This window comes from Catharus ustulatus, chromosome 3 (genome assembly GCF_009819885.2).
Source record: "Catharus ustulatus isolate bCatUst1 chromosome 3, bCatUst1.pri.v2, whole genome shotgun sequence".
Taxonomy (NCBI): Eukaryota; Metazoa; Chordata; class Aves; order Passeriformes; family Turdidae; genus Catharus; species Catharus ustulatus.
Window position 1 is genome coordinate 53,949,084 of NC_046223.1, and position 17,906 is coordinate 53,966,989.

At 39.6% G+C, this 17,906-nt stretch overlaps 1 protein-coding gene across 5 annotated transcripts in view; it reads left to right on the forward strand.

Annotated features, from left to right (window-relative positions):
• Positions 1–974: 974 nt before the first annotated feature.
• ADGRG6 (adhesion G protein-coupled receptor G6) overlaps positions 975–17,906 on the forward strand; it is a 108,249-nt gene continuing 91,317 nt past the window's right edge. For 2 of the 5 annotated variants that reach the window (XM_033056022.2, XM_033056023.2), the window contains exons 1-2: positions 975–1,220; positions 6,812–6,912. In XM_033056022.2, coding sequence (XP_032911913.1) covers positions 1,219–1,220; positions 6,812–6,912 — 103 coding nt within the window. In that variant the 5' untranslated portion in view covers positions 975–1,218. Of the gene's footprint in view, positions 1,221–1,311; positions 1,359–1,906; positions 1,928–6,811; positions 6,913–17,906 lie in introns of those variants that run through there. The other 3 variants (XM_033056018.2, XM_033056019.1, XM_033056020.2) reach the window with 3 other exon arrangements.

Here is a 17,906-nt window from a genome sequence, read left to right on the forward strand (position 1 = left end):
GAACTGTTTGCTTTTAATGCTGTTGCATGATGATAACTTCAATGAATGATTCACTGTGCCAGGTCTTTTTTTCCCCATCCTTCCTGATCCTGCCTGCTCAGATCCATGGAGTACTGTGAAAATTTGGTACTTCTCTGAGGACCTTTTTTTTCCCCCTTTCTATCATTTTAATGCTTTTCTAACTGCCTGTGTTGCAGTCCCATGTCCTACAGATTTTAATTAAGCAAAGCAACTCAGTATCATTAGCAAATGGCGCAAACTACCATCCTCCAAGAACGCTACCCAGGAGTGAGGTGCGGACCAGCATTCTGTGGGAGCAGCACACCGCCTTGCACGCTTTAAAGTGGGTCAGAGCTGCATCACCTCCACCCAGCCATCTTGTGTCCCTAGTGTGTTTGGTGCTTCAAAGGAAGCTGACACACTTTAAGTGCCTTGCAGTCTGTGCCAGCAGCTCTGTGGGACAGTTTGTTTTCTTGAGGGGAGCAGGGGGTCTTATGTGCGCTTCCCTGAGCAGTGCGCGGTGTGCTGGGTGTGTGTGCTTGCCCCCAGGGCCCCGCTGACACGGGGATGCTGCGAGGTGCTACGAGCCCAGGGCGCTGTGCCTGGCAAGGGCAGCGTCCCCAGGATGGAATCTTCTCAGACGTGCCCCGCGTCCTTTGCGGGTGGCTTTGGGCCTGCGGTTCATCTCCCGAGGGGTGCTTGGGGACTGCACACCCCCGTCCCAGCCCCTAACCAGCGAGCCGGGTCGCTGCACGGCCGTGTCAGCCTGGAAGCTGCCGTGCGGGGCCGCTCCCCGGGCTCCTCTCCCGGAGCGGCGCCGGTCCCGGGGCAGCTCCTGGGAGCGCTCCGGAGCCCCCGGTGGCGGCGGCTCGCCGGGCCCCGTCCTGCCCCCGGAGCGCGGTGGGCCGGGCCGGGCCGGGGCCGCCACCTGACTGCGGAGAGCGGGCGGGGCGGCCCCGGCCCTCCGCGGGGGCGGCTTCCCTGCACGCCGAAGTTTCCCCGACTTGTGCAAAGAGAGAGGCAGGTCCCGCCGCGGCACGGGGTGGGAGAAGCATCGCGGCGGAGGAGGAGCGGCTCGGCGCGGGCGTGGAAGAGAGGTGGGCAAGGAGCGATGACCTTTGCGAGGAGCCGGCGGGGGAGCGGGCCAGAGGCAGAGCGAGCGGCAGCGCGGGAGGATGGTTGCTGAGAGCCGGAGGAGAGCCGCCCCGTAATGTCACCATGTAAGTCTCTTCCCCGGCTCTGGGGCCAGGGCTGCGGCTGCCGCCCGGGGCGCTGGGGGAGCGCGGAGAACCCCGAGAGGAGCCCCGAGAGGAGCCCCGGGCGGACCGGCAGGGCATCCCCAGCACCCACACCAGGTGGTGAGTAATGTCAGGGCTGAGCCGTGCAGGTAGGTAGGGCTGAAGGAATGGGGAAACCGGGAAGTTTCAGGCCGGGAGCTCGGAGCAGGGCAGGGCTCTGCCCCGTCCGGGCTCCGTGTCCGTCGGCGGCTGCCCTGCCGGCTCCCGGGCGGCCGCTGCCTTGCCAGGGCACCCCAGCCCCGTCCTTAGGACCGCTCTGGTGGATTCTCCGCGCTGGCGGACAAGCAGCGAAACACTTGGCCCCGCTGGCCGCCTGCCCTGGGCGGCGGTGCCCCCGCATCCGCCCGGCCCCGGTCTATGGGCTCGAGGCCGTCGAGGAGCCCTGGCACCACAGGCAGCCTTCCAGGTGAGGTGCCAGCACAAGTAGGGAAAAAGTAGGGGAAGGCAGAGGGAGGGCAGGGGGCTCCAGAAAGCATCCGCAGCCCCGCCGCGAGTCTGGGCAGCTCACGGAGCGCGGGAGCAGCGCGGGGCTCGTCCCCTCGGGGCTCCCTTTCCTGCCCGCCTCCCCAGTCCCGGCCGACTCCCCTTTCCCGGGACATTGCTCCTTTACTGACCGTCCCTCGCCGAAGGTAAGGCGAGGTGCTGAGATTTGGGGTTAGGCGTTCCGCGGGGTGTTCACAGCCAGGAGCGAGGACCTGGGGATACACCCGAGGGGATCAAGGACAAGCGCAAAGGGCAAGTACCATGTGAAAAGGGGTTCTCACACCGCGCCATCAAGTTAAGGCAGGAATCCGGAGTTCCTAAAGATTTAGTGTTGCTACCGGGTTGGAAACAGCCATCAGATTTGTTGCCTGCAACTGGGAAAAGTTCCCTTTGAAAGGAAAGCCAAGGGACTTTGATGGATCTGATAGGGCTGATACTGTTTAAATTAAAAGGCAGTGTCGTTTTTTGTTGGGTTGTTTTTTTTTTTTTTCATCTCTTTTGATGAGCAGGAGGGCGTTTTCAAAGCTGGCTTTAAGAATAATTAGGAACAAGTAGTGCTTAACAAAATGAAAGTTTTAAGGGGTATTGTGTAATTAATCTTTCAATACATTAATGTACTACAGTTTAAAGCAATGATTTCAAAGCTAAAATCAACTTCTCTATTAATCTTAGGGAACAAAACCGTAAGTTGCAATCATCTTTCACTTGCAGTTCCACTTGGGAGCGATTAAGCTTAAAATATTTTTGTTTACAATCTATGTGAGAAAAAAATTGTGAAATTGATGTTATCCTTCTTTTAATTTTCAAGTGTCAGCAACATTTTTCCTTAATAGCTTTAGACAAGTCAAAGACCAAAGTCAAGTCAGTGTGCCTGAGGCAGAATTCACATCCTACTCAAGGGAACTTTTGACAAAGTTTTGAACTCAGAAGATGGTGTATTCGAATTTGTATTGCATCTTTTGGGATGGTACAGTCTATAAATGAAATGCTCTAGCATTATTCACATTTTGTGTATGTTGTCCTGCAGAGCTGAATATTCCCTAAAAGGTGATGCTGTTTTGTCTGCTAGCTGGCTGCTGGCATGTAGAGTAAAAGATTTAGTAGTTGGATGTAGAAAAACTCCCAGTAATTTCATCTTGAACTGTGTCAAGTTACTATCCATTTATGGTTTAGATAATTTACATGTCTATTTTGCTCTTCTGGAATGAATTGTGAATAAGCTCATTGTCTCTCTATGTTATAGGAAATGAAAGTAGCTGTGGACTAGACTTAACTGAATTGGTAACTAGAGTGCATAGCTGGTCATATCACACAGTGTCTACACTAGGAAATGCAAGTCCATGGAAAACTTAGTACTTCAGAAAAATCTGATTCCACAAAAGGCCAAAATCCTCAAAAAAACCCAAAAAGTTAAGTGGGACTGGTGTTCTTAGACTGCACCCATCTGTAGTAGATGTACTCCTACCATAGGTGTCCTAATAATTTCCAAATACGTTGGGTAAAATGTTTTGGTTCTGTGACAACCTAGAGTGATTTTTTCAGAGCTGCTAGTGTGTTACCAGCTGGGGACAGAACAGGGCTTTTTCACTTAAACTGATACAAAATAGAGAAGAAAACTCACTATGTACACTGTTCGGCAATTTTTATGTAACCAAAGACTGAAAGAATTCATATCTGTTCTGGGGTCTTTGTTACAGATCCATCCCTTTGTTACAAGGTCCATCTCTCTGCCTACCTAAACTTCTCGTGTGTTTTACTACATTGCTGTTCTGATATCTATCCCCTGTGCTGTTAATGAATATTAAATGAAAGAACACATCTTTTAAATACTATCTAAAGTAAGAACACAAGACCAAAGAGATCTCTTGGGCCATCAAATCTGTGCTATCAGGGGACCATATCATTCCTTGATAAGCTATAAAGAAGCCCAGAACTGTTTGCTGATTTTTCTGTTGAATTATTTATATGCTGTTTTTATTCACTTCTAGATGTAGATTAACACTAGTAAGAAAAAGAACCTTAAAATAAATATGGTGGTTACTAAGAGATGAATAGTATCTACAACTATGTTGTGCTTATTTAAAGCCTGGGAAGTATTTATCAGATATCACAACTCCTTATCATAATTGTCTGAAATATCAAATTATGAAAATAACAGGGATGGATTTTGTTGTGGACAAAGCCTTTTTGTTGGCAATGTGTTATCTGCCTTCCATCCCTAACAACTTCTTGTGTGGACAGGAGTGTTAAGGATCACAGTGTAAGGCCGTGAGAAGTCAGCTTTCTGAATTTTGACTTTTTGTCTCTGCAAGATCCTAGGAACATATAACTTATTTCCTCACTAATTTATAGCACTCAACTAGTGGTTATGCTTTGTAAAACAGTTCAATAATCCTGTCCAAAAGAAACAGGTCTGACTCATGATGCCCACATTAGTGGAGTGTTTTGGTAGCATGTTGCGCTTCTGTGTTCATTCTTGTCAGAGTTTGATAAACTTTTTTCTTGTCAACTGAGATGAGGTGGTATAAAGAGAATTGTTATATCCTTCAGCAGTGGAGAATGTAAGTGGAGAAGACAGTTTGCTATTTTTTATATATTTGCTTATTTATTTTAGTAGAGAATTGTGTATTTTTTAATAGTAATTATGTAATTATCTGGCTTTTTACTCAGGGGCAAAATCTTTATAGCTGCTCCTTTCTGCCTTATTGTTTGCACTTATTCACACTCTGTTCTGTTGTTGCTTATCCATGTTCTTGAAATCTTTCTTGATTAGCACTTTTTACATGGGTGAGGATGAGGAAACAAACTATCACCCTTGAGTACCGTGGAATACTGGTTGTAAGCATTACTGCAGTGCAAGTAAGCAGTGACAAATAGAAAATGGCCAAATTAAATACTTCTTCTAGACTAATGTAGAATTTCATGTTCTTTCAAAAAGGCACTAGGGGAAATGTGACTGGATACATTCACACCAGACCTAAGCAGCAGAAGTTTGTAATGTTTTTTTCCCTAGAGTATCTCGAATGTGGTGCCTTTGATTCTCCAGTTATTAAATGAGCAAAAAGTTTGTCTGACCTTACAGAGATATCAAAAGTGACAATACAGACAATTTATCAGTTTGATGAAAATCGACACAGATTTATTCTGAATTAATAAATAATTGTTTGTTTCCTAATCTGGGAACTGTTAACCATGCTTCCTCAAAACTAACCAGCAACAAAAATCAGAAATGCAACTGCTTCTACAGGTTTGCATTAGTAGATTAGGCAGCAGGATGCCACGTATCTCATTAGTACCTGCAAATTCTTCTGTAGGAACAGGAAAACTCTTTTATATCTCTTGTACATCATGCTGTTAGCCCCAACCTTTCCATTTCCCCACTCTCTGAGTATATATACAGTTCATATTGGCTTGCATGTGTGTATAACTGTTTTCATGTCTTCAAAGGACTTTTGTTCAAACTCATTTTTGTAAATGAATATTAAAGGTATTGTGAATTTATGAATTATATACATTGGAAAGTAACAGTTTCAAGACTTCAGCTTTCTGTTGTCTGAGATTTTAGTAGGGATTTTTGGATCACTAAGTTGAAGGACAATAATTCTATTGTTCGATAATCCAGTTGTTTTGTATGTCTGGTTTCATCAAAGAGATTCTTGTATTTCGGAGCCCCATGTTTTCTGAGCTTGTCTTCAACACTTGTTAAGTTTGACTTTACAATATCTCAGAAAAAAATAACTGCTTTAGATTCCTAATTTGATACAACTACCTACAAAGAACTGAACCTCTTTTGTAATCAGATACCTGTGCTGTGTAACACTGCACTCAAGGGAAGCCTAACTGATCACAGCAGCCTGCTGAAGTGCCATTTACCTGGGCCCATTGGCATCTAGCCCACAGGAGTGCTTTGATGAATTACTATTTTTAAAGCTGAAATATTACTTGTTCCTTTACAATGGTTTATCTGACTGCATTGGTTTCCACTTTGAAAATATACAGAATCTTACACTGGAAAAGGTTTTGTATTTGCCCCCAGCTTTTGCTGGGAGGTTTGCAGCAATATCTATGGAGCAGAAGGAAGAGTTTTGTCTTTATCTACCTCAACACAGGTAGATAATATCTTACTGAACAAAAGCCAGTTATCATCACCAAATAGAAGAGGAAGGAGTTGGTCAAATAACGCGTGTTGTATTTCGATCCTTTTTACTTCCTTTTGCTTGCTATTAAGAATTGTTGAATAAAATGAAATGGGAATGCAGTGGAACACCATTCATTTTGGATTTATGGTTAAAGGTCTGAATAAATTTCTTAAGAGTTTTGCTTCCTGTTCTGCCCACAGTGGAGGAAACATTTTGGTTTAGCCGTTAAATATCCTCTAGGCTTTAAGGGAAAGGAAACTTTAACTTCATGCTATAACTGATAGACCCTTTTCTATAACTGCATTTATTTTATGAAATAATCAGGATGTCCTTGACTTCTCTGGCAGCACAGATAAGCTCGTAGATTTTGGCAAGGAAAGTTTCAGGATTTTCATAAAAGTTGTCAGCAGAAATTATCATCGTTGTCAAAACATTAGAACTGAAATATGGAAAGCCTTGTTAAGGGCAGAGATAGATTATAATCTACCATCTTTATTTAGTTAATAACAAATATGTATATCTTACATAAAATTAAATGGAATAAATGTGTTTGTATGTGTAAAATTTCATATTTTAAAAAAAAGAAAACCTACAACTTGATTCTCAGACTGTGCTTCTTGTTTCTTTTACTAAAATATCATCCACACATCTATCTGCATAGAGGGCCAATGCTGAACCAGTCTTCCATTTTGCTGTCTGCTAAGTACCAGACAATATAATTTCTGACCCTTTTTAGCAGACTTTTGCCTCCATTTAAGCAATGCTAGGATCATCCGTAATTGTCACTACTTTATTTACTACAAGTTGCTAGTTTGACTAACAGCAGTCTTTCTCATTTTCTTGTCTTGTAAAACTCCCTGAATTCTTGGTTGCTTTTCTTTTTCCCCACAGGATGTCTCATGTAAGTGAAATGTGGTGCTATCACTGGAAATGGAAGCTGCAGCACTATCTCTGCTTGTTTACCACATTTATTATATGCATGCAGCAAGCAGGTAAGTCAGCAATTTATCTTCTTGCATAAATAAATTATCTAGGACCCCAAGTTTTAATGACTGAGGATTATGCTTATGTATGGCTGGATTCTGAATTTTATATGTATGCAATACAATATAGCACTTTAATGAAGGTGATACATTCTGATTGCTACTTTATATGATTTTATAGCTTGGGTCCTGTGTTCTACTACAGCCAAATTTTCTTTTTGCCAGTTTTAAAAGTTTTGCTGTTATTAAATGCCACTATTTTTTTCCTTTGCATTTCTTCTTTGAATTATTTAATTCTGTTCTTTCTTTGCATTTACCTTGTTAATGCCTGCCTCTTTTGAATTTCTTCATATTGTTGAAATTCTGTGGGTAATCATGTCATTCTTCCATTTTCCACAGTACTGTTTGTGCCTGCAGATTATGTATTTAATAACTCTTCACTGTAGTTCAAAGTTGTAAAATACCTGGAGTGTGCTTATTATTTTTAAAACTTTTATGACTCAAATAATAGAAACATTCCTCAGCAAAGTGTATGCAAGTTACATGTAAGAAAACGGTGCACTGTAAAGAGCCATCAGTTTAAACTTGACATCATCTTGATCTGTGGTGATGCTTCAGCACAGCGTAATGTAACATTCTGACTGTTTTCTTTAAACATGTGAATGATGGATTTCATTTAGTAGATTTCTTGTCCTAATCACTAGAGTGCAAAGTATTTTAGGAGATCCAGCTGCTTTTCTGGAAAAAAAAAAGATGTCTGGAATTTATTCTGGAGCATATGAAAATTTTGGAGCAGCTTGTGGTGCCCAGCTAATTCTATATCAGATGGGTAGTTTTACTTTGACAGGCTTGCCATTGGAAAAGTGATTGCAAAAAATGTTTATATGTAGAAAGGGCTTCTAACTTCTTTGGTAATGTTTTTCTTTTTTTAAAAGGTGCTTTTTTAAATTTTTAAAACCTACACTTTTTTTAGAGACAAAACAATGTTGTTGCTGTGCAGTAACACTTTCCATATTCACGTCACTTTAATAGGTGTTTTCCATTTCCATTCAGCTGTAGCCAGAAATACATTTAGGATCTGCTCTCACCTGTGGCTCCAGTGGCTGAAGGATTTTGTGTCCCCAGAGTCCTGGTCCATGCTTGATCTTGGCCCATGCAGCTGCCATTCTTAGCACAAAGTAAATCAGCAAAACCTTCTCTAATTCACATCTACTGTGTGCTGTTACCTGGTGACTAGAACATTAGGATGCCAAAATTATTATCCTTAGCTAATTCCTCTTCATAGCAGATAATTGATAACTGAAAATGCGGGTGACATAGCAACCTAAGCCCTGTGAGCCAGAAGGTCCCAGCCAGTGTGCTGTGAGGACAAACCACAAACTCTCCTGTGCGTTCAGCTAATTGCAGCACAACATGGCTAACTGTGCTGGTGCTGGATAAGTAAGGTCAAAAGCCCTGTGCCAAACTCAAAGATACACTTCTATAAAATCATATATGGCCCTGGCTAACCTCCTCAGCAATAAAATGATCGGTGCCATTGGTTTGGTGAAAGCAGCCAGTGTTCCAGTCTCAAGTGCATCCCTGTGGGGTTTTTTTCCTTTCTTGCCTCCACAGGAATGGATTTGAAATCTTCAAAACTGTCAATAAATGGAAAAGATATTTCCCTGTCTACCTGAATGATAAGTAGATAAATAAGGTATGCTGGAAATGCCTAGGTTCTGTAGACAGATATTTGCTGTTCAGCGGTGGAAGAGATGATAGGCCATCTGCTGTTAACACTTGACTGAAATGAAAATGAGACATTTACCTTTACAAGAACCTGTCATTTAGCAGTGCTTGCCTGTAGACCCTCAGGGTTCATATTTCTTTTTATGTTGATGTAATAGCATAGGTTATGCTGCAAAATGGAGTCTTTTCATCTGCCTTTTCTAATAGAGCAAGACAGACAAAGCGAGAAACACTACTGCTCCTGCATTTTTTATTTCATGTTCTTAAAAGGTATTGGTCACTTTGGCTGGGGATTCATATGGTATTCATAATCTCTGTGGCAGCTTAAGCTTGACTGAATTTACAGTAGAAATCTCATAAAAGCCTGACATTCATCCAGATTTTCTAGTGAGCTGTAAGCTTAGAAAGCTATTGGTGCTTATTAAGCTTTGCCCAGAGGAGGTTACATACAAGCAAGGGATTAAGATCATCAGGTCCAGGTTTTGTGGATTATTTAAGGGGCTATTCATAAGGATAAAGATATCAGTCACACTGTGACATGAAAAAATGCAAAAGTAATAATTTTATAGTTTCGTTTGAGAAAAACTACAGTACTGGACCTGCTTTTGGGAACAAAGCTTGGGAGAGGAATTACACAGCTGAAAACAGAACAGGAACAGGATGGTCTGTGGAAAGAATGTTCAGCCACAAATTGGTAAGGTACTGATAAGCAGGTGCACAAGTGGAGTGCAATCCGAAAATATAGGTCTGATACCTCAAATTAATCAATTGAGGGATTGAGACACTTGAAACAGAAAAAAAAATTATTAACAGAAGAAAAAAGATAAAAATATAACACGTAATTTAGTTAAAATCTAAGCAACCATAAGGGTTTGGGCACACTGGCTTCAGGTCATGTTATGGGTCAGGGTGAAGTTACTGTGTGGCTCAGTTAGTGACTTGCCAGAGTTCCATTCCTGCCTGGGGTAGATGTTCCTGATGGTCTTATGTGTCATTTAGCTATGCCTCAGTTTCCCTGTGACAAGTGTATGTGTCACCTCTCTTGTAAATAGCTTGCCTATCTTCCAGTGAGAGGGCTACATAGGAGCTTAGATGCTAGAATGGGGGTGTTTTTAAACAGAATTAGTTAAAACCGCTTTTATAGGAGATTCAAATATTTCTAACTTTTTGTCTGTATGTACATTTCATTGGTTTCAGAGAGTCCAGAGGAGAACAAATGGATTGAAGAGAGCTCTAGAAAACGTAGCTAATGAAGGCAGACAGAAAGAACTAAGAGTTTTTGGTCTATAATAGCCAGAAGAGGGAATGCATAAGAGCTGAGAATATTTGAGGAGGTAGGTGCAGTGGGAAGGGATAGACTGATCTTTTCAGGCAGTTGAAAGGGCAAAAAAAAATGGGCTTAAATTACAGCAGGATAAATGAGGGGAGGTTCAGATAGCAGTGAAATAGATGTCAAGAAAGACTGGGAAATCCCAGTCCCTGGGAATATATGGTAATATCTACCAGAAATGGTTTAGATCTACAGTCCTCTTTCCCTGGGACTGAGAAATACATTGCATAATTTCCAAATTCCCCTGATATCTATAGTTCTTTGTTAATCATTGTCTTGTAAAATCTCTTTTGGTTAAAAATCTGGGAAATGAGGAGACCCTTTGGAAATTGCATGTTGTGGAATATGGCAGTGCTTTTGCTGTGCCTAAAAACTTGTCTTGGTGTTTGTCCTGTCACAATGGCTTCAATTTATCTGATAAAAAAAAGCAGCAGTTCAGTATGGAAACGAAAAATCAGTTGCTTCAGGTGTGTGTAACCTCACCAAAACATTCAGTTTGGTCCCCACCTTGCTTTTTTTCTCTTCTGTTGTCATAATAGCATGTCTATTGTTTCTATATTGTACTGTCTTTTGGAGTTGTCTGCGCTCTCTATGGTAACTCAGGAGCAGAACTGGAGTTTTATCAGTGACCTTAAATGCAGATTGCAGTTTGCGTAAGTATTTTACAGTCTGGTTTTTGAGTGTCTTCTCAGCACTGGACTTTCAGAGTTTTGAACACTTGAACATTTGAGGAAATGGCAACATCCTCATAAGAGTTTTCACCTTCTTATGTCATTAATAGATTATGTAAGAGTCAATAAATATTTTAAGTTTTGATTGGTGTGCAATCGTATTTAGTTTTATACAGAATATTTATTTTAATAAAGCCATGAGGACATCTACAATTCTTAGTACACTATTTCTGCATTATGCCCCATGCTGATGTTATCACAAAATTACTGTGACTGTAGCTAATGCCAGAATGAACATTTGTCCTTTTAGTCATGCATCAGTAAAGTGCACTGATGTCTGTAGTCACATTTCCATGTTCTCAGAGCAGTTTAATCAATTCTCAGAAGCTCACCAAAGTATAAATTTCAATTTTGTGGCAGCCCCTGGACTCTTAATTTTAGTGGTGACTCAAAGCAAAATTTCATGCTGTATTTAATAAATTTTAAAAAATGTAAAATAAAAATCTAAAGGCAGGTCCTTCACCCACATGTCTGATGATGATGTTCCACATTATAAGATCCTCTTTGTCTGTTATGCTCCTTAACTATGTCTGTGTAGATAAAGGAGCGGTTAAAGTTCTCCCTTGTTTATGGGAGCATTTCAGAGTGAATCTGTGGGTTCAGAAGCCTAGTAAGAGATGGGAAGTCAGTACGGTGGGAAGGATTGCTCATGCCACCAGCGCTAGCAGCAAGAGTTGGTGACATAGTGCAAATGGATTGGGCTTTATCTGGCACAGCCAAGTCAGGAAGTGTGGGTTTTTCACCACGGATCTTAAACTGCCTACTCCAGACAGGGACCAAAGATCCTATCAGTGGGCAAATGATGAAGTGGTTGTCAGCACATTCCCTTATCTTCCTCTTTCCTACCATGTGCAGAACAAGAACCCAAGAACCCAGTCAGTCCTCACGTACAGCAGGAGGTGGCTTTATGAAGTTGCTGCTGGTGCTTTGTCGAGCTCCTCTCATGGAATCCCAGGGCTGGGAACGGGTGTGCATTTATTGCTGAGCAGGGTAAATGTGACTGATAGTTCTGTCCCTGACTCAGGCATGGAAATTCTTATTTTTGAAAGTTATGGAAAAAATCAGGAAATTTTGAAAGTTTGGAAAAAGTATTCAGTCTGGCAGTCTCTTTCCTTACAGAGGCATACATAAATCATGAGTAATTGAGAGATTAGTCAGAAGGAATCTATGTATTTAATGAATAGCTCCAAGGTTTTTTTATTCTTTCCTCTTTCTCTGTCAGGCTTGGTTTTCTTTTTTATATTTTAATTTAGCTTAAACAAAACATATCATAAACTATCCCTTTTATGTTCTGTTTAATATCTAAATTTTTGTTGGCTTGAGGCATGTGTTTAGAATTTCTGTTCATAAAAATCTTGCAGAGAAAAAGTTGCTAGTCAGCTTTCTTGTATTTCCCCTACTTGACAGTTTGTTAATATAAAAGTAAATTACTGTTGAAATGAATTTCATAGGAACCTGCCTTTCATTATCTCTGTTTACTTTTTTTAGCTATAATCTTTTGATGATGTTGATAATTCTTTTTCACTTAAATGTTTCAACCTCATTGCATTAACCATGACAATACTGCCTTACAAGCACAGTGATTTTCCCCCCCTCCTCTGATACGGCCTTGCAGCCAAACCGACATGGAATGTGCTCAGGCATTTCTAAGCTGACTATGATCTCACTGTACAGGGTCTCTATTAGAACAAAGGCTAAATAATGTACCTCCCTCTAAAGAACATACCTTCAAAGAACAGCCTGTCACAGAAGGTCCAATCTTTATGACCTACTGTATTTTAGTATCTGTTTATTAATTATTTTTGCCTCATTTTCTCTGTTCACTGTTAGAAGTTTAAAAACATAGCCAACAGAAGCTTGAATATTTGTCAATACTATTTATGACAACACATAATAAAAATACCTTCCTTAGCAGTTTATCCAAAATTAGGCCCAAGGTTTTTTGTGGCCATCTGCACTGTGCTTTACCAAAGGCTGCCCTGGTAGAGGTTATGTGAAAAATTAATTTTTTTGTGGTATTTTTCAGTTTCTCTCGATAAAGTGAATGAAAATTTTAGAACAAAATGCACTTCTGTCTTATTAAAGAACTGAAGTCTTTGCAAATGCCACTTTTTTTCCCTGTGGATTGCTAATGTGAGGAGCATTGCATCATGAAGGTGTTAACTAGAAATGTAAGTTTTCCAGGTGAAAGTTCCTATCATACAAGTCTAACAATTGTCTGATGTGCATTTCAATATGTATCACAACTAATACTGAGTAATTGAAATGGTTGATTTAATATCCCAATGGACCTTTTAGAAGTGAGTAATTACCGCTGTAAAGTCAGCATTTCTCAATTCATCAGAAGGGCTGATCTTGCAGATTTTAGCCTATTTTAATGTCTATGATTATTTCTGCAAGAGCACAGTAATTGTTTACTTAGTGGGATTGCTTAAGCATTTTGCACAAGGTGTAACGTGATGCTTACTAGATCAAGGCCTCAGTTACCACTTTCTGATAAAGAAATGTTAAAATTTACACTTTCACACAACACAGAGATGTCTGAGATAGATATACAGTACTAAAATGAAGAAAAGCATATATGAGGCTTATTTTTAAGAATCTGGAAAAAAAAAGAAGTGAGGGAATTGTAGGTACAATCTAGTATGGTACTGCAATATAAGAAAACTCACCTGGAAAGTAAAATTCCTTGTTAAGACTGATTAAATTATTCACATGAACTGTTTCTGAATTTCTTTCTTTCCTCATGGAAGACAAAAATATCTCTCCTGTGGGAGGAAAATAAAGTACTTTAACTATAGACTGAACATTTTCTACAGAGTTAACAAAAACATTAAAGTAATAATGATAAGTTACATTAGAGAAGTACATCCCTTGCTGTGATATGTTGAACCAAAACTACTTTTCCTGCCCTAGATATGGTAATACAAGCATGCATATAAAGGGAAGGGAGGGTTTCCAGAAACCCCTTTTGTTTTGTCTGGTTTCAGTGCTTGTTGGTCTGCTCAGTTCCTGTAAATGACAGACTAAGATCCAACTCTCGCTGCAGTACAGGAAAATTAAGTGTATAATTCAGAGTTAGAAGTCTGCCTATGTAGTCTGGCCTCCAGATATCTTTCACACAAGTCAGTTTTAATCACCATCTCTGAAAAGATCAAGCCACTCCAAACCCAGCTCCAGTCCTGTATTTTTGGTACCACTATGAGCTTGTGCACTTCTTTTATGATCTTTCATATTGTAGGTTTTGGGGAGGTTTTTGGTTTATTTTTTTCCCCTATTGTCAGGACCACACCTGCTCGAACAGTATGTTGACTGTTTTCAATTTGTTAGTTGGAAACAATTTTTCTAATTGTTCTCAAGATTTCAGCTCCCAAAGATGTTTACCAATTCCCATTCTGTGAATTTCCTTTTCAGTAACTTCTGAACATCTTTTCAGTTATTTACTGGTTTCTCCAAATTCCAGTGTAGCAAATAGTCAAATTTGACAATAAAGGCCACCACAGTGGTAACTCAGATTGCACAATCCTCTAAAACAACTGCTATATTAATTAAGATGGAAGACAGTTAATATTGTATGGAAGTGTCAGCATGGCATATTTTTAGAGAAATTTATGTTTGAAAGTTCTTGTAGACTGAAAAAGTATATATTGGAAAATAATTTAATCGAAGTGTGACAAAAAGTTAGTTCCTATTTTTGAAACCATTTTTTTCCTGCATATCCCCAAAGCAGTCCAGCTGTCTTCCAGTACACTGTAAAACAACTGTTTGTTTTTTTCCCAGAGCTAACTATCTGCTTGCAGGGTAGATCCATGAACACAGGGTTGATCCATTAAAAGATTGTCACACAGCTAATGTAATTTTTGAAAGGATACAATGCAATCAGATTTTTTTCTAGTTCTAGCTTTTTTCGCTCATGAATATGCTTCTTAATGGGTGTCAGACAGAAAGCTGCAACTCTCTGTCTCAAACAGAGTTTGTTTTGTTCAGATGCATGCTCTGGCTTCTCAGAGCTCTTTTAATTAGGAACTGTGCAATGACAAGTTCATACTATGAAACTCAAAGAATTTTTTAATCAGAACTTGCTTTTTAGGTGGAGAGAAAGACCTCATGGTTGAAGTTATCACAGAGGCATTTGTACAAGTGACCCAGTGCTCTGTGACTTTTTTTAAGTGTGAGGGCAACTGTTTTTTCTCATTGTCTTGAATTTACAGGGAAAGTCTATAAATGGGTTAAAATTTTGAATTTTTTTTTCTCCTTCTGATCCTGTCTAAGTATCTTCCATATTCAAAGTATGAGAGTCACATATTTTACTGCATTTTATAGAAACTGAAAGCGTACAGAGAATCCTGAAGCCACTTGTCTGATGAGTTGTTAAAAGTACAGAAAGGAACAGTGGTATGTCTTTTACAATGAAATCTCAAATGACATTCTGGGTGCCCACCTGTGCAATGTTTTGAATAAACAATCACCCAAACGACGTTAACTTACTTTGGGTTTTAACTTTGTTTTAAAGAACCATTATTTTTCATGTGTGTATGTAATACACACACTAAAATAAAAGGGCAAAATGCTGGGGTTGAAAAACGACATCATTTGTACAATGGGTTAGAAGTTGTGGGGTTTTAAAAATAAAAAAAAGGTTGACTGATAAAGGTACTTAAAGGAAGTGCAACAATAACAGACCCCCTCCCTCACATGGGTAAACCTTATCCATCAGATGTGCAGTAGCTGCTCTGCTCAGTTTATTATATAACTGGCTTATAAAGTGTAGTTTATTTTCCCTTTGACCAGTCAGATTTTTGCAGTATACCATTTCCGTGATGTCTAGCATTTTAATCGTATTTTGAATTGGCTATGCTTCTGCTTCCTGCCATTGGAAGTGGCAAAGGCATTGTATATCAGAAATGCCACTGGTCAGGCCTTCCCTCTGTCTCTCTCTGCATATGGGAAATTGCTCTACTGTTAATGGATTGTTTCACTGCTTTACAAGTGAATTGCATTTAACCCTTCTGCATTCCTGGAGAGGTCTCTGGAACTCAAAAAGGCAGAAGCAGCATTGGTAGAATAATAAATTTCTCCTTCTGGTGGCACGTGGCAATCAAAAGATACTACCAAGGAATAAAAAGGCAAACATCTATCTATGTATATACTCCCTCTCTCTAATAAAATATACAGATATTTTTCATGTGGGTAATACCAAATGATAAATTTCTAAATCTCTGGCCAAAATCCAGTAGCTTAGAAGTTACCTGCAAATAATATCTGGCATAGTTGTCTTTAGTTTTGTGTGGCTTTCTTTCCCTCTTTATTGGCAATATTGTTGTATGTGATACAAGTATTCTATTTTGCACAAGCCCTGTGCTTACTGATTCCTTTTGCTATTACCTTCAACCAAAGTATCTGAAGGTGTTCTTTTTTTTAGAGCTTAACAAAATGGAATTACTGGCAATTTAATCATCAAATCAATAGCTGAACTCAAGATCTTAGGAAAATAATGCTTGGCTGCATAAATCTTTTCTGAATAGCACATCATAGCAATGGAATGCAGCAGATGCCAGAAATGTAGCTGAGAAGAGTCAAGTTTTTAAAGCTATTGTTTTCAAAACATTTATATTGCCTTATAATCCTAATAATTTTCTGGTGTAATAAATATCCTGAATCTGAATCTTCAGGAGAAAATTACAACATTAATTTTAAAATTTTGTTATGTTCTCTTAAAAGCATTAATTTTCTGAAATAAGTATTCTTTTCAAGAAAGTAAAGGAAAGTAACTTACTAACAAAATGTTTGAGAAAATAATGAAATAATTTCATAGAAAGTGTGTGCTTTGTTTTTTTTTATGCTTAGGAATGGTGAAATTGAGATGAATCTGCTTTAATCTTCAAATAGCATTGCACAGCTTCTGGACTAAAATATAAGGAAATTCTTAAGTTCTGTGTATGTTCTGGCAGTTCCTCCATGGGTTGGATAACATTCATTTTACTGGGTTTCACCAAAGTTAGTGCAGGTTTTACTGTCCTTGAGTAAGAGCAGAGTTACATCACTGTGGAGCTCTTCGGATAATCCCTCCCCAAATGTCCAAACAGAAACTATTTGAAAGTTTGTGTCTTGGCCAAGTAGTGCTCCTATGTCAGAGGAAGCTGAAGTTCTGCCCCATGGCTTTAAAAGATTTAACTTGCATGGTGCTGCATCACTGTTCAGTGTTCAGAAAGGAAAAAGGATTAAATAACGAAATAAGAGTTGCTGTGTACACTTGGCAATGATTATATGTTGTAACTTGTGGGTTTTGTCTGCAGATTACTGTGATCTCACCCAGTGAAATGGAAGAGGTTTTAGTATTCTGTTTTTTGTCCGTGTAATCCCCATGTCATGTGAATCCTTTTTTGTTACTTCAGAATTCACTTGAACTCCAGCAAAAAATTCAGATGCACAAACTCTTCTGGAAGCACTGATACTGAAAGACATTTTCTTCCAGCACTGTTCCTTTTTCTGGGACATGGTGCCATTTGTGGGAGCCAGAGCACCTCAGATTCCCAGAGATTTAGTGGTAGATGAACATTCTCAGCACTCTCAAAAACTGAACCAAGGAGAATCCAGCATTTTTGCTTTATCACTCTCTTCTTCAGCTAGGTTTACTACATCTGTTTGGAGATTGTTCAGTAACTGTCAGAGTCAGTTAAAAATATCATAAGAATCCAGACACCCACTCTGGTTTTTAACCCTAATGTACAGAGGAAGGCTTTGTTTTTCCTTAAGATGTGAATTACTTTTGATTATAGTGGCATGATTTTTTGAGCTTTCCTCTTATTTTACTTTAGTGCATGTGTTTCTAGTGAGAAGAAAGCTTCTCAACCTGGCCAGAGTTTTAATCTTTAGGGTGAGGTCTACAGTGCTTCTTATCTTAATCAGCTACTGTGTTTATACACTTGACATATGTGGAATTCTGAAAAAATATCTTTCATTAGTAGGGATCAAGCCAAACTTAAAAAAAAAAAATAACAAAATCAGGTTTTTTAGCAATTAGTGGTATTTCACATTAGATTTCAATTAGTTTTCCTTTGCAGAATTCAGTATAAGAAATGATACAAGGACAGCAGAATGGAAAAATAGTTTTACATACTGTAATAAAAAAAAAAGGTCTTAAACTAGAATCTGGTCATCAAAATGTGACCATTGTGAGTCACAAACATAAACTAATTAATAGCAGTTGATGA